The sequence below is a fragment of the Gallinula chloropus genome, assembly GCF_964237585.1.
Source record: "Gallinula chloropus genome assembly, chromosome: 1".
Lineage (NCBI taxonomy): Eukaryota > Metazoa > Chordata > Aves > Gruiformes > Rallidae > Gallinula > Gallinula chloropus.
In genome coordinates, this window is record NC_140085.1 from 34,382,042 (window position 1) to 34,399,531 (window position 17,490).

The 17,490-nt window shown below is 38.6% G+C and overlaps 1 protein-coding gene across 1 annotated transcript in view; it reads right to left on the bottom strand.

Annotated features, from left to right (window-relative positions):
• ARID2 (AT-rich interaction domain 2) overlaps positions 1 to 17,490 on the bottom strand; it is a gene marked incomplete at its 5' end in the record, with an annotated part of 99,270 nt that overhangs the window by 3,242 nt on the left and 78,538 nt on the right. The window contains 5 exons of the mRNA XM_084279108.1: positions 252 to 343; positions 432 to 555; positions 4,787 to 4,872; positions 5,589 to 5,727; positions 10,165 to 10,313. Coding sequence (XP_084135234.1) covers positions 252 to 343; positions 432 to 555; positions 4,787 to 4,872; positions 5,589 to 5,727; positions 10,165 to 10,313 — 590 coding nt within the window. The remainder of the gene's footprint in view (positions 1 to 251; positions 344 to 431; positions 556 to 4,786; positions 4,873 to 5,588; positions 5,728 to 10,164; positions 10,314 to 17,490) is intronic.

Below are 17,490 nucleotides of genomic sequence, written 5' to 3' on the forward strand. Positions count from 1 at the left end.
TCCAAAAACTTAACCTGTCACATTTACCAGACAACAGTTTGAAAGTCTGGGTCACCAATACTGTCTGAGATGAGATGATGCTGAGCACCTGTGTGGGAACCAAACAGTGCAGAACTGGCAGAGCACTTGCACTGTCACTAGAATTACAGGTTGGGTTTTTAAAGGACACATAAAACCCACCTACTGTTTGGTACTAAAAGAGTATGAACAACATTGCCCACTGGTGTGAGAAGAACCGTAACAATGCTTACCTGCGACCACATTCTGAATATTTACCAATATTTTTTAATATTAAGGCAGCTGTTAATCGGATGTGTTTAGTTATTGGTCCCTCTTTTTCATCCTACAAAAGAGGGGAAAAACAATAACGTAAGGGTCCCGTGGTAGCAGGCAACAATTCATATCTAATACTTGAGTCAAACAATACTAACTGTGAAATCTCTGAAGACAAGGTTTCTTGATCCCCTCCTTAATGCCATTAGGGCAGCACTCGGATGATTTACAATGGCCTTCTGTGCTCTGGGAGTAGAGGCAGTACCTCCTGCAGCTGGCTGCCTATATTAGTAAAGAAAGAATAAGAATAAGCCTTGCACCACTTTCTAGCAGATTAAAAACTAAAAAAAAAATATATTTTGATGATTTTTTTTAACCTGTCTGAACCGACACAAAGATCCACTAACACTTGGTGCTGATAAGCAATTTGCCCTTTGTTTCCACAGAGATAAGCCTCATTACAAAGGCTTCAGAAGAGCCATAGGCTTTATTTTATGTGAATAAACACTTCTCAGAGAAATACTGCTCATCACCCATGACATTTGTGATGGAAAAGTAATATATTGCACTAATGACACAGCCCCTTCCTGAAGTGTACCTATTTAAAGGAATGTTTTATCAGACAGGCTTTAACAGGAACTGTGGTAGCAGCTATGCAAATGTCATCAGAGAATGTCCTTAAAATATAGCTATTCAAAACTTGACACAGCTCACTGAGGCCATTAGACACTAAGACAATATAAAATATGTATTAACTGCGGTTAGTGAGGAGTAATATATAAAGTAACATGATTTAAATTAGGATCTGAGACCTAAACCATTTAATTGTTAAATCAGATCAAACATTTTAAAACCAATTACCTGTTACTGCAGCTTTCAGACGGATTAATAAATTAAGCAGAGTATTTTAAAAAGCTGGTACAAATAACAAACACAGAAACAAATTCTCCATTTTCAGTATTAACACAGAAGTCAAAGTTATATTTTCATGTAAAACTTCAAAAATACTCATATAATTAAGAGTTTAGAATGTCCAAATATGCAGGTTCACTTAATGAGTAGAGACTCAACGTTATCTCCAAGGAAAGCTGTGCAGTATCAGTGGTGAAAAACATCACCAGGCTTCAACATACTGAACAATGCTATTTATTGTCGAGTCATTTCACAGACCCTTGTAGAACCTGACTAGACGTGCCAGTAGTGCTCAGTTGCAAAGGCAGCATAAATCAAATGTAAGTGCTCCATTTTTAAAATGAAGGTAAGAATGTTATTTAGGCATCTTTCGCTCTAAGTGAATATTCTAAGAATAAAAATTGATTCTCTATCAATTAAAGTCAAGAGACTTTCTTCTTAAACTGAAATTCTAATAACAAGGAAACCTAGTTAAAAATAAGAAGGGTTCACATGAGTGGTTTTAAACCACAAAACAGAAAATCAGGAAGTAGTAACTGGCAGACTCATCCCTAAAGCTCAGCTCATAATCACACAAATGGAAAAAAAGGTTTGAAAACTTTCATGAAGTAAAGGGAGAAGGGCAGGGTCTGAATTAAAAAACTATTTGTTAATGCTATATGTTTATAGGAATAGAGTGAGTACCACAGTAAAGGAATTATCATATTCATGTTTAATTTCCGCAACATCCTTGTTTTCCTTATATCACGAAGAAAAAATACTCATCAGTGGAGGCTGCTCTGACTGTCTCTAACAGCTGCCACACTGTATTCTAGAAAGTTGAAGTACTATTGATTCTAGCAATACTGAAAAAGGGGCAACTGCAATAAGATTGGACATTATTAAAAGACTGTCTTCTCTTTTTGATTTATGAAAAAACAGAAGTTTATAAAAATTTACTGACTTGTGTCTGTGGGCAAGTATCTCTCTCTAGAAATATCCGGATTTCCTGAATTTCTTTAATTATATTATCAACTTAACTTCAAGCCACGCCATTCATCTTGAGATCTACAGTTATTTCCTGCCCCACTCAGGAGTATTTTTGGTAGCTCACACTACCACCTTTGTTTCAGTGGCAACAAGGAAAAAACTTAACATGAATCCAAAAAGATCTAAATGCACAAAGCCACAGTCGACATACAGTTAATTGCTAGTGCTACCTGACCTTCCAGAATGTAACACTCAGCTACCTCTGAAAACCAGAAGAGGAAGAGTTAATGCAGCACAAGTTTAAAAGCAAAGAAATACAGAATTCATGTATATAAACAACTCTGTAAGGCAGCTTAGTTTTGCCTACCTGGTTCTAGCAAAAGCTATTACAGACTCTTCTAAGTACGTATGGTGTTACCATAGACAGAAATGATGATTAGGGGAGTGGGACCTTGACTGTTACACTGTGTTCCACAGATTCTACTTCCAGCACTCTTATCTGCACTCTCAGGAGTTTTTTTTAGTAGGTGTGGTTTTACTAAAAGCTGAGAGATTAAGTGAAAAAAGTTGGCCTAATTAAAGTTGATGGGTTACACAAGCTTCATCTCAGTCCCAGTTCTTTTAAGCTGTTCCAACTCCATGCACAAGTTCAGCCATAGGGACTGTCAGTAGTGTGCTGAGACATCACTGATCTGACATGTTTCTACGACTAAGCAAAAGGTTAGAAAGCCTTTAAGTCAGCTTTCAGCTGTGACCACTTAAAGCCAGCTTGGACCTGCTGGAGTGAGCTTGGAGTTTCGTTTGACAAGTCAGTTTCTGGAAAGCAAAGTAGCAGGTCCTGTCTCCCTCATGTAACCAGACGCTCTCTGCAGTTGTGCACAGGTAACCGTGGCAGCGCCGTAAGACTACGGGGGTTACACATTCACATACAATCAGAATACTCCTGCTTGTTGCTTTCTGCTTTGGTGAAAGAGGAGTAATGGAGGGAAGGGTGTGAAAGAAACAGTCAGGGAGCCTCTGTGATTTCATAAACCAGCTGAGTGTATTAACTGTCACAAGTGCTGACAGAGAAAGGTGTCATCCCTTCCTTTTCTTTCAGCCCACCTCCTGTACTGGTGGCCAACTGCCTGTATGGCAAAGTGCGTTGACGCTGACCCAGTAAACCTGTTTTTTATTTTTAAACAGAATTTATTTACCATGCAATGAGACAAGACCTAAGGCTAGTGTTCTCACTGCAAGCAGTGCATAGCCACAAGAAAGAACAAGTGATGGCAGGGAGACTCAAAACATCTTACTTAGAGTAGCAGAACGATCTTATTTTCAACTCATATTCTGAAATCACACCCTCAGTGTCTTGTGATATTGCAGTCTCAGTATTTCAGCAACAACTGTTACATGTGTAAATTCCTACTTTCTGGATCTGACCTAATCAGGGCATTCTGCCTTAGAAGAGAGGATGTATGAACTTTTTTTCCTAAAATTGGCACAGGTACTCATATTAAAGAAGCCTGTGAGGACACAGACCTACTGGATGCATGATCTGTGTGACACAACATTTCTGAAAAGGCAGACTTGAGATCACAACATGCTAGTAGATAGTATCAGCTCTATGTTTCCAGCCTACCAAGTATATAAGACTACATTACCATCGTTCTTCATTTTGTGGTTTTCAGAGGTCTGAATTTTGTTCAGTATAATGAAACAAGGCACCATAAAGCAATCCTAAGTTTGTGCTAAGAAGTTTGTTTATATTAAAAAAATTAAAGGACTCCCAAACTAAATTTCTCAGCTTTCATACTTAGCTTTCTCTGCTGCCACCAGCTCCTTGGTACTCATTTAACTGGCCACAGAAAGATTGCAAAAATCTGCCCAGGACCATGTAATTACATCTTTAGCTCACAACAAAGTGATTCCAGTTAGTTCCTAACAAAGACACAGTCTTAATATGCTTATACAAGTAACTGAACCCTGAGTAACTCCAGTATAATATAACCATCCCCACAGCAATGGAGTTGTGCTCTCCAGTAATTCCAGATGGTTGAAATAATTTTGGGAAAGAAAAGATTCAAAACTAGTTCCAGGTAGAAGCACAAAATTTCAAGACTCAGAGGAGCAGGTATTTATCTTGTTCGCTTGTTTAAAGGAAAGTTTATTACAAGAGTCTCTGGATCAAACCAGCCCAAATTGAAACCACAGAACTGGGAGGAATACAGCAAGTTACAGGGTGATCCATCTCAGCTGTATGAAACAGCTGAGCTGTATGCAACTAGTAACTTTCCATTTGGATAACAAGCACCTTCCTGTTACAATAGAAGCTGTAACATGCTGTCCAGTTGGGAAAAATCAGAAGAATATATTGAAAGCAATGTTCATCACAGAACATTGATGACCTATATCCCTTAAAGAATTACCTGTTCTTTTTGTAACTGCAATCACAAATCTCACATCAGAAACTATTTGCTCTTTTGCCCATTTTGTCTTCCTGTAATGGACCTCAAATTTGATTACTGTTACAGACTCTACATATGCCGACTTTCACCCAAGAAGCCAAGTTACAAACACACATATTCTTCCCGCAGTAACTTCTAATCCTCTTATTTTCACTACTGCTAATAAGAGCCAGGTCTCTTACTTATTGGAAGGCTTCTGATTTCCTGCTTGTCCATGTTCATCTTGCTTTAAGCCTGCAAGCAAAGCGTCTCTGGAACAGTGCTTATCCTGTTTGGGGAAGAGATAAAGTCAGTGAGAAAGGCGTGTGAAAATCTGCCACAGAATTCCTATTATTTTCTGAAGTAATATGTTGTCCTGGTTTCGGTCAGGATGGAGTTAACTTCTTTTGTAGCAGCGGATGGAATGCTGTGTTTGGGAGTTAAAATGAAAGCAGTGCTGATAACACCCTGATGGTTTTAGTTGCTGTCAGACAGTCAAGGACTTTCTCAGCTTGTTGTATTTCTCTACTAATGAGAAAGGAGGGAACGAAGCCAGGACAGGTGACCCAAATGGACCAAAGAGTATTCCATGCCAATTACGTCCTGCTCAGTATAAAGGGGGGCTGATGGGGGGAGGAGGAGTGGGGCAGCTCCAGGACACGCAGTTTTTGGGGGGATGGTCGGGTTCTGGGACGGCTCTGGGTGGCACGGCCTGAGCTGTGGGTTCGGTGAGGAACTGCATTGTGTATCAACAGTTTCATATATTTTTTGCTCTAAAGTCCTGTCAGCATTGTTATATTTTATCTTTCTGCTATTTTAGTAAACTATCCTTATCCCAACCCATGGGTTTCTTGGTTTTGGGGTTGTTATTTGTCCCTTCCTTTTCCCTTCCCTTGCCTCACCCTCCCCCTTCCCCTGCTCTTTTCCTTTAAAGAGCAGACAGCTGCGTGGATCTCGGCTCTCAGACAGGGTAAAACCACAACATATGTGAAAGAAAATCTGCACCTGTAAGTGGGTAATGAAGGAAAACCTCTGCCTCTGGAAAGGTTCACATCCCTCCCATAAGCACTGCCCTGGGTAGACATCTTTTCCTCCATGTTCAGTTGCCGCATGGTAGAAAACTTGTGATGGTGTTTGAAACCACCTACAAAAAGAAGGGGAGTGGAATTTAAGGTTTTTTTTCCCATTTAATGCTAGAACACAAATATCATGAACATAAACCCTGGCTAAACATTTTTATTTTCTGAAACAAGCCATGATTTGATAAATGAAAAGTTGTCAAATCTTGTAAGGAAAAACATGTACTTATATAGCCAGTGAGCTGCTAACAAACGGCAATATGGTTTTGTCAAATCCGACTGAGGTATCACATTTCTCTGTTTCTATTTATTTTACCCAAGAAATAGTGCTGTAATGCTCTCAACAGTGTATTTTGTGTATTCTGCATGTACTATTTAGTGAGCCTTCAGGTGTGACATAACCTTACCGTGAGTTCAGCCCAACAGGGGCTTTCTTCCATTTCCAAGTGACAGAAGAGTTACAACTCACTGTGAATGTCACCTCAAAACACTGGTGAGTCAACAGTTCTTAAACAGTTCTTAGATTTGTATTTTCAAATTGTCACATAGACAAAAGATGTGTTATCTTAGTGTATATCAGATGGTAATCGAGAATCACAGTATTTCAAGCAATATTAAATGAAAATAGTGAGTGACCTGAAGTGTGGCTTTTTCAGTCTAGATCCACTTTAGAACATCTCGAGCATTACAAGTTGCACCCATTACTTCAACAGAGAAAAAAGTAAAAGACAGACTTCACTTCTTGCAATTAATTGCAATAAAACTCATCAACAGCCACTTCAGGCTTGGACAGAAGAGGACTAGAAGCCTAGCTGCTGCCATCACCACCAGCTGGTCCTCATACACTTGCTGGGCAGTTGCCACTGGCGCTGCAGTCTTACCAAGGAGGAAGCACATGCACCCAGCTCAGCTATGCTGGTTCATGCACCAGTATTCTAGTTCCAGTTAACAAGAGAAGTACTTGTGTTAAGATATTTGACTGAACTGACTGGGCTCAACAGTGCCAAGAGGGACATGTCCTCCAATCAGAGACCTACAGCAAGTGGCCAAGGATGAAGCAACACAGAATCATAGGGGTTGGAAGAGACCTCAAGAGATCATCTTAAAGCTCAAGTTAGAACTCTCAGCATATGAGAATCAGATCAGTAGTTGCTCAGATCCAGCCACCTCCCTCCACACCCTCCTCCTCACTTCAATACTGTCCCTTATGCAAACACAAAAACAATACACAGGCCTAAGCGTATGGATCCTGTTACCTGAACCTCACAAAGGTGTCAAAGAGACACAAGTCTTGGTTATAAACTGGATCCTACTGCAATAACCACCTGTAACACGGCAACTACATTCTGCATAGGCAACAGATGCTATTCTCTTAAAAAGCATTCATCTTTTCTTTGCCTGTCAGCTCTTACTGAAGGGAAGCTGGGGAGGAGAAATACCTTCCTCTGGCTGTTGGTCCAGAGACCCCATAGCAGGAAATGAAAACAAAACATCTTACAAATTTACACTGTCTCAACAGGTGATGTTTCAGAGGACAGAAAGATGTCTCTCCACAATAATTCATTCACTGTATAAATACATTCAGTGGTACACTTCAATCACTGATCTAAGACGACTCAAACTTATGACCATTTTGCAGAGAAAAATGTTTTTCCCTAAAGAAACACCTAAACATGGTAACAAAGAAAAAAAGCTTAAGTACCAAGAATACGGTCAGTTGAGTCTAGACTCTTGTTTCCCACTTAATTTCTCCATCATTTTGTTCTGCTGCCGAACAGAACATTAGACTAATAGCTGACTTGACAGGCAGTGGAGATTCAAGAGCTTTTCCAATTTACTTTTTAAATACCAAGCAATTCAAGAAACAGACATCTCCTGCCTACCTGTGAAACAAAACAGCAGCTTTTAAATTAAGCTGAATACAATTAGCAGTACTTGCACACAGCTGAACTTCAAAGGAAAACACCTACTTGCTGTTACATCCTCAATGCAAAGCAGCATGCAGACTGACACCTTTTAGAGTTTTACTTCCACCTCAGATACTAAACCTGAATACATCTGTGAGAGACTAGTCATTGCAACTATTTGCATAACTGGGCCTGATCTGGTTGTGGTCTTCAGTCACTACTAAACCTGCTGCGTTTTATTTCAAAATCTTGCTCTAATGTTTCCTAAGTCAATTCTAAAAACCAGACAGCAGAACCCACAGCCATGCCACTGGAATCACAGAATCAGAATACCCTGAGTTAGAAGGGACCCATAAGGATCACTGAGTCCAACTCCTGGCTCCACACAGGGCCAGCCAAGTCAGGACATGGGAGTGAGTGCTGCTGACTGCAACAGCCAAGTCAGCAGGTATGGAAAGAACATACTATTTTATTTATTTTTATTTACTCTGATTCTTAAGAAAGTGTTTTTGAAGGCCTTTGCTGCCTTCCACAATACATCCTGGAAGGGAAACTTAATGCCTCTATGAGAATCAAACTGAAGAACACATATAGAGAAAGAGGTGTAAATGACTGCATCAAATTTGTCTCCTGTTGTATCTTTCCAGTTAATTCTGAACACTGTGAAAGAATCAGTTATTTCATTCTACTCTGATGAACCTGCCTGCTTGATACCCAGAAAAAACCCCCGAACTGCTAAGCAATCATGAATGAAACCAAGTAGTGTACGTAAAATTCACAGACTGATGACCCACTCAAAAGAATCTTTGTTTCCTCCTTAAACAACTCAAGAACACCAGATAAGATTGAGAACTGTAAATAAAAGAGTTACTATAACAGGTGGCCATTCCAGATTTTTCTTTATGTCTGTTTGAAGCAGGAAGCCTATATGAGATTTGATACCTCTGTTCTAAAGCAGGTTATTGAAGGAATATGAATAAAGAATATACATTTGAGGAAGATGCTAACTCAACATTTTGGTTCTTTCTTCACCACAGAGAACTCCAAGTGTAATATTTATCCAAAATGTTTTTAGGCTGGGACTGACAAATATTTTAAAAGTGAGAGACACAACTCAACCTACAGAAGCTACAGTGTACAGAAGAAAGCTGATGACTAACTTATGCTCCAAAACTGTGGTTCAGCAAACTCTAAGACAGTACAAACCAGTAAGGCTTCTGCTAAGAAACTGCCTCTGCTTTTTTTCATTTCCACCTCAGTGCAACCCACTCTCATACCAACAAGGGTGTTTATGTATCTATTGTACAGAAAGTAGAGTATGGCTCTACAGTTATATTATTATTAATAAAGGAGTAAAACAAGACGTAAAGCCTTGAGTGTATTTCTTACATAGGTAAGCGTCACCTATCAAAGAAACAAAAATCAATTTTAAAGTGAAAACAGGGCAATGATCTAAAAAGCACCAGATCTCTACAGTACCAGAGTCTTACCTAAGAGCCCCATGTCTGGCATTGACTTGATGATCTTTGAACTATGTTAGTAAGGAATGAAAGAAACAGCAGTTACAGCTTCAGGGGGCTACAGATCAGGCATCCTTCAGCATTCCTCTAACTGTTCAAATGTCTCATTTTCACCATTGCTTCCAAACACTTTACCTTCTCTCCATCATTTCATCCCAACTTTCTAAATGTCTACATGCTGGCTTTCTGCCACATCAGCTTGTCTTTATGCTGCTCCCTTTGTCTCGTGCTATAACCATAAAGTGTCTCACCCTTTTTCACACCCATCCTGTGCATTACACAATCTCACTTTTCAAAGTGGCTATTTGACAACTGCCTTAGTTTTCAGAGAAGGGTACAGACTGGTGAAACAAAGCATGTTCACAAACCCATGTTATTTTAAAAATCAGTGTCAAGACATATATACTGATAACAAGGACAGTATCATGTTTTTAAAAGCCTGCATCCCAAAGTCTGCTAGCTCTCTCCTTTTAAATACAACAACAAATCAAAAAAGCCTAATGGTTGCTGCCTAGTCTTAAGACTGAGTTCCTTTTTTTAATTGCCTTTCGTGACAACGGAGTCCTGTAGCACACAAATGGTATCATAATTACTAAAATTAGTCATCATATAAATAAGACTTTGACCAGGACAAAGGAGTGCAACACCCTACTCTTGCAAAACTGGAAACGCAAGAAGGATTAAAAGCTGGAAACACAAGAAAACCTCAAGAGGGGAGCTGTAACTGGAGTAACAATTTTTGTATTTGCAACACAGAGAACAAGCTTCAGAGCTAGGAATTTGTTCTGGTTTTAACTACAAGAATGTTCAGTAATAAAGAAAACAGTCAATCTATTACAAGATAGACACATAATAGTCATTCTGTGCTCTGAAAAGTAACTGAGAGCAGTTAAATGTCTTGCACTCCTCCATCTCAGCTTCAGCTTCCTCAACACTTTCCACTTTTGCTTTTCCCCACTGAAAGTGAAAGGCAACGTTAAGGAAACAGAGTGGATAGAACCTGTAGAATCACCTTCTATACACAAGCATGTGTTACATATTAGTAAAAGGTTAACTAAATAAAGGAGCTATTTACTTTTTACAAGATTGCCACAGACACATGAAGTTCTGTCCAGGTTTTTTCATTTGCTCTGCGTGCTGACTTGCTGCAGTGTATGAAGGCGGCTGCAAATTGATCTGCTGGCCCTGTACTTGCACTGTTGGTATCGACGTTGCAGGTGTGCTCTGCAGAAAAAAAAGTTAAAACACAGTTTTAAACAGGGTTTATTTCAAGACTTGACATACATATTACTGTTTGTCCAAAGATCTTTTGTTTTACACTTTAATCCACCATATGTTTTCAGATTTTATCCCTCTAAACTCTGAAGCAGCATTAACACACACAGTAACATGAAGGATATAAAACTTTTACACTGTTGCATTTATGCAGAAGTTTCTAATACTCAAATTACTAAACATTATGCCTAAATTAAAATACAAAATTATGACTGCAAAGGAATTTCTCAAGGGCACTACTGGAACAAAGGTTAGCATTATTTTGCAAAGGCTTTATTTGCTCTTTAAGAAAAAGAAAAGCTATGGGCTGCAGTATCACTGGCATAGGGAATAATTTGCTTTCCTACGTAAACGTAGGAGAAAGTACTGCTAATAGTAGTAAACTGAGCAGCGATACAGCAGCTTTAGGTTTCTGTGCTGCACCCATGGCGTTCTTGAGCTGCCACATTAGCACACATCAGCCTGTGTTACAGGGTAAAAAAAGGTACAGTCAACAATGCTGAAGAACCACTATCAAAGACCAGTAGGCTTAAACTGTGACATACCATTTTCCTCTATAAAACTTGCAAATGATGTAATTTTTCAAGCTCTTGTAAAACCAGCCAGCACATGTACCTTTACACAGAACATCCCATGCCCAGAATGCCTAAACATGCCATACAACTTGCATACAGTTATATGTAAAACCATTTCAGAAAGGAAAAAGATGGTCCCCTTGCTGCCTTGCAATATTACAAGACATTTCTTTTGACAGTGAAGAAAAATCATCTGAAGTGACCTAGAAAAAGATAAAACCAAACCCAAAATATGTCAATTTTATTTCTTTCTCTGAATAACAGATACTGAAACCTGGACTTCACATTTCAGAATAATGTTTACGTCAGAATACTGTTTCTTCTTTCTTTTTTTCTGGAAGGCTCTGACCAGCAAGAAGTTTATAAAGATGATGAAAATAAAAAAGTTGAACTTTTGAATATTATCTAGGAACAAAGACCAAACATCTTTTTCCTCCCTTCTTAAAAAAGGAAAGTAACACACTTCCAAAGAGACTAAACAAAACCACTTTCAAGTCTGTTGAATAACACTGTAAAAAAAGCCCTTTCAAGTGGTGCGCACAATACTCTGTTTACATACTTAGAGGTATGTTATTACTGGATAACTTTAGACTTTAACTGTAAGGAAACAAACAGTTAAGAGCAACTTTTAATATTTCATTTGCATATTCATCTTTTCTTCTTGCTGCTCTCTATAGGCATTGCAGACAACACTCAGACAAGATAATGAGTTATTAACTATCGCAGATCTTACAGTTCTAGTAACATGACCAGGACAGCAAAAGAGCCTCATCAGAACCAAAACGCTTCCCATATCCAAGCATAAATCCTGATAAAAGGCAAAACTCAGCAGAACTTCTGAAGACCACACAAGTCTTGTGTGATGCCTGTGAGCTATGAGTGTGGAAAGTTGTGAGAAAGGCTTCGAGTCCATTACTCATCACCACAAATTCTTTTGAACTCATCAGTGGTTTTCATCTAAGCTATTTTAACAAATTGGGTGATAAATTTTCACAATTTAACTTTTAACAAAAGGTAAACACACACAAGTGGAGCCTTTTAAAATCAACATCCCTTTACAAGGCATTTTTAAAGTGAAGCTGAAAGTAAAAAAATCATCAAGCATCAGCAGTACAGCTCGCTTTGCCATCTTCACTTGGCAGCCAGCTATCAATACATTATGATGGTCTTTATGCCACTTTTTATCCCTATAGAACTTCTGTCTCATTTAATGTGCTGGAGAGAGTGAGCTTACTGAATCAATTCAGTGTTTCATTTAATTCTCATCATTCAATGTGTGGTTCATGTATTATTTACTGCATTCTAAGCAAACCCTGCAATTAATCCAAAATTATGAATTTTCTCAAGGGTTTTTCTGGCAAGCTCTCCTAGTGGCATTCAAAGGTTTTCATACCATCTCATTAAAAATTGTTTCTTTTAAATAAGAGGATCTGAGATACACAACAAAAAAAGGTTACATGCTGAAAATGAAAGTGCACAGAAATGGAAACAAATTTTAAGGGCAAAGTTAAAATTCAGTTCTCCCCCAATTTCTTTCTAACTTTTTCCAGTGAGGGAAAAAAACCTGATAAATTGAAAATAAATGTGTAAAATATATGTTGTTATTTAGAATTCGCTTATTACTCAAACTACAGAGTAGTTGTTCCTCAAACTTGTAACATTATGTGGTTACAGCTTCTGTGTATTTTTAAGTCAGATTTATCATTTGCCTATCAGCTATGCTGATTACATTTTAAACCTAAGTGGTAAAGCAAAACTACATTTAAACATCTCCCAGCTCTTCATTGAAAAGATCAGAAATACTGCTAGTTTGTGCCTTTTTTTTCCCCTCCTCTATTTTCATGCATCTATTTAGCAATGCATGAACACATCAGACATCACTGAAGTTAGGTAGAGTCTTTGTTTTTCAGAAATGGAACTCCTTATTTTCAGAAATGTACCTGGAAATATTTGCTTTGTGCTACCTGGTTTACAGTACTGACATGCAATGATTACACAAACTCACTTTATTTAACATACAGAACTATGAGAGACATTTAATTTTTCCTAATAAAGTCTTTTTGGGATAAGTAACAAATTTCTTCATGACAAAGATTTCACAAAACTTCCTCCTCTAGCAAAGGCATTTAATGAATCCAGGTTCCTCAAGAAATCAAACACCCAGTACTCTAGTACACTTGAAAGCACTTCATGGCATTGTTTTATATTCAGATTAGACCTCCCCTTGATACACTTTGCAATTGCCACCACTTAGCACTCTGGCAAATCAGATCTCACTGGATCTCAGAAATGAAAGGCACCTTTAGCAGCATCCCCTATGGCAGCATGGATAGCACTGAACTCTTAAAACTACATAAATACAAACCCTTAATGCTGTACAAGTCTCTCACAGAACAGGCACCACAGGAGCAAGATTTTTGAGATATTGGAGCAGGAAGGGGAGTTGGGGGAAGTCCAGCCTAGTCTTGAAAACTAAGAGTAAAAGCTAAGACCTTTCTGCTAACTAGAACAGATTGTTTACTTACAAGTTACCTACTTTTATGCTCAAGAGCTCCTCCATTCGGGCACACGGGCTCCCTGTGCAGTAGGAACAACAAACCCTATGACTTGGGGCCAGGAGTTTCACAGAAGCAACAGTGCCATTCCCTTTATGTATTAATGGCTAACTATTTGATACTTGCCCATTTTATTTAAAAGGCCTGCTGTGCTGTCAGCAAGAGAACACACATGCATCCCAGTGTGAGAGGGGACCTGTTGATGCACAGAACCATATGCAGCGTGGAAGCATTAAGCTGCCTTTTTTCCCTCCCACTATTAGTATGTTCACACCCATAGTGAATATATGTAACTCAAAAAGCAGCAGTTAAATATTAGCAAAAAGTATTTTTTAAAGTATTGTAGGATTTACAGTTTGGTCTTTTATGTTTAGCTTGTTCATGAAAATAAACGTACATAAAAAGGCAGCCTATAAAGCCAAAATGAATATAGCAGGATTTGAGTGTGAGGAAGGGGTCAGGTAGATGGGTAGACACTAAAATAAATGCTCTTTTCTTGTTAGATTACTGAAGTTTAAGTCTCCTTGCAACAGTGTGCTTCACAAGTGAAGCGCAATAAAAGCCCCGAGATTGTGTATTTCAGTACTTCCAGCTGAGAAACTCATTTGCTTTGTGGCTAGGAATGAATTACACCCCCCGGGGCTACACACCTGCTTGCTGGTGCATGGCAATTCTCAGCTTCCCAGTCACCAGAGAGCAGGAGCAAAGAGTTAAGGCAATGCTCACGCAGGTTTTTGCCACCTAAATTTCCACAGGAGCATCTTTCAAGTGGGCAGCCCTAAGAGAAATGGGCATGCATTGTTTATGAGGGGATGACAGTGATGAGCAGAGAAGTGATTACTTTAAAAGCCAGCTAAGCTTAGCAATTTAAATCAGATTTGCTCACTTCCAGGAACCTGGCATGTTATCAGAACATTCCTTCAAAACACACACCGATTGGGACAAACCAGCATGGTTATGTTCAACAGATGCTTTGGAGGTATTTGAAGAGGGTTAAGGAAAAATTGGAAAAGAAAAGAGAGTGTACAGGTAGGTAACTGCTCTTTTTCATCCACCAGTCCAGCACAGTGCCTCAGGAAAGTAATAATCCAGGAACGGGGAACACCAAAAGAAAAGGAAGCCAGAAAGTAAAGAGCCAGTTCTGTCATTCTCAGACTGCATTTCATGAGTTTACAAAATACAGATGGAATCTATGGAAAAAATCCAACACTGAGTGTATCCCATGTTCCTCTTCTGACATAAGCCATATACCCATAACACATTTTAAAAATAAAAATCTTTTAAAAAAGTAAAATAATTTGAAGGCAGTATATATGTAGCAGCATATATGTAGTATTTTCAGTTGAGGTGTACAATTAACGTGGAACAGTCACAGGGTACAAGCAGAAGACGCCTGTACTTGTCCAACTGGATTTCAATAGCACTACATGGGCTATCCCATAAACAGCAAATACATGTAATTTTCATTAATTTACCAGGCCATTTAATCAATATTCTTTCTGCAAAGCATATAGTAGCAGCCTACTTCAAACTAGCATTCATATCATGAAATAAAACTTCTGTAACTTTTAACATTCCCTGAAGGATTATTTCACTCTTTCTTGCTTTCCTTAGTTTTCACATTGCTGTTTGCTTCCTCCCGTTTGCCCTTCCTTATCTTCAGTTCAAGCATCCTCCCTTTTTCTCTCTGCAGTTCATGACAACTAATCCAGCTGCAGTTGCATAAGCAATACTCTCCTCCCTCTTCTACCCGCTACATCGCCTTTTCCAGCCTTCCTGTTGGGTTCTAATTTTATAACAAATTTTCTCCTTCCATCCCCTTCTTGCTCCTCTGAAATACAAGGTCTAGCTTAAAATAAGATTTCAAGATGACAAGCAAACAGGAAATCACACACTAACAGCTTCAGCAGCTATGTAATTTTGCCACAGTGAAATTGCCTTTATCCCCCATCCCTCACCATTTTTCTCCATTGGGTGGTATTTATAAAAAAATTCAATGTTTGCAGAGAGAACCAATGTTCTCCTATTTCTTCTGCAAGGCAGCCAGTATACATTCAGTGCTGCAGAGGAGATAAAATGACACAGATGCTCAAGTGAAAAACGCATTCCTTAGCTGCTGCTGCTGTTCAAAAAGTCAGGGACAAGAAGCTGCTTATCATACAAGGAAGACTCACAAAAATGCAAGGGGAAAAAATAGATTATACAGTGCCTAACCTCAAAATAAATCATCAGTTTAACTCGTGATGAGTTCACAAGATCTTGGCTACATTTTAGAATTTCTGGATTTCTTAAAGATACTCCTAAAAAGCAGACTCAATATTGGAAGTACTTAACATCTGCTTTCCCAGAAAAACAGTGACTGTTGCAGCTGCTCATGAGCTGGGGGGTGGGAGCAGAGCTAGTCTGGATGGTTTTGGTACTATTTGTGGTCCAACACATTAGTTTTAAAGGAGTGGTAAAGATTCTTAAAATCTTAAGCCAAACTGTGCTGTTTGCTGTATCTGAGCAGAGTACTATAAAGCGGGTTCTATTCTAAGTCAGTACTTAACCTCATCATGATAGATCTGATTCATAGCCATATGTAATGGTTAAGGAAATTAGCTAACAAATTAGGTTGTTCATTAAGATCAAAATTAACTCCTTTTCTCCCCCTTTCCTATAATATTGAAAAAAAAAAGGAAGCCAGAAGAATGAGCTAACTGACATGAAAGCAGGTGTTAAACCAAGCTTTTTGATGTACAAATTCGTACTCAATGGCACACCCAGCCAGCAGCACTTCTGTTTGTATAGGTAATGGAAAACATAGGAGCTATTAATGACAGTGATATTAGTGATAAAGTAAAAAAGAAACTACCAGCACAGAAAATTCTCTTCTTCCCTCCTCCCTGCCAACACCCCGTTATCATGATACACCTTATCAAATACAAATGAAAAACTTAGCTCTGCTAACTCCCCTCTTCCCAAAAATCTCAAGGTCTGACAGTTTAGTAGCTGTCTGAGACAAATGAGAATTCCTGTCAGCCTTATGTCCAGGGCATAAATAACCTCAGATAATATTTCTTCCATTCCAGAGACACAGACATACCATTTTCTATTGCAGCCAAAACCTCAGCAAAGCTAGCATGGAAATTCCAACTGTGTAACAGCTAGAGACACTCACTGTAAGAACGGAGGCACAGCTAACATACCCACACTACAGAAAATCAAGTGCACTGGAAGTGTCTGTTGGCAGCACAGGGACATTTCGGTCAAATCGTTTCTAGCAAGAGCAAAGATGACAAATGTCCCAGAAAAACAGATACTTCTGCTAAAACCAAAGTGAAATTTATGAGTGAATTTAAAGCCATGTTTAGAACATAACTCTGTGCAGCATGCCAGTTAAAAGAACAGAAAGCAAAACACACTTGTTAACTGTTAGTCCTGATTTCTGACAGCTACACAAGGGACAGTCAGAAAAGCTTTCAGCAAAACCTAACTTTACACAGAAAAAAAAGCAGTACTAGCCATCACTTACTAAATTTTAAGCTCTAGCTCTGTTTAAGTCTAAGTTTTATACCTGCTACCTTGTCAAAACCAAAGAAACCCACAAGCAAGCAAACTAAAAAGGAAGGTAAGAAATAAAATACCTGTCTTACCTCAAGGTCAAAATGCACTAAGATACACTCACGCACTCAACATTTCATTTCTCTGCTCCATAGTCTGTCAGAACTCTGTGACTGCCAGCCCTTACTACTCTATTCATTTTGCTCTTATTCATGTTTGGAATTTTTTGGAGAGGGACTTTCTGTCCATCTACAAAACTGAAATAAATTCTAGAAACTGAAATAAACTCAAACATTATTATTTGTACTTATTAATAGTCATACCTAATTTCCAATAAAGTGTTAGGACGTAACCACTATTAAGAAGTTGACCAAGGGAAAAAAAAAAACAAACCAAAAATAATCAACCCCCTCCAAAGTTTGTCAAACAGAAAAAAAACCACACAATGCATAT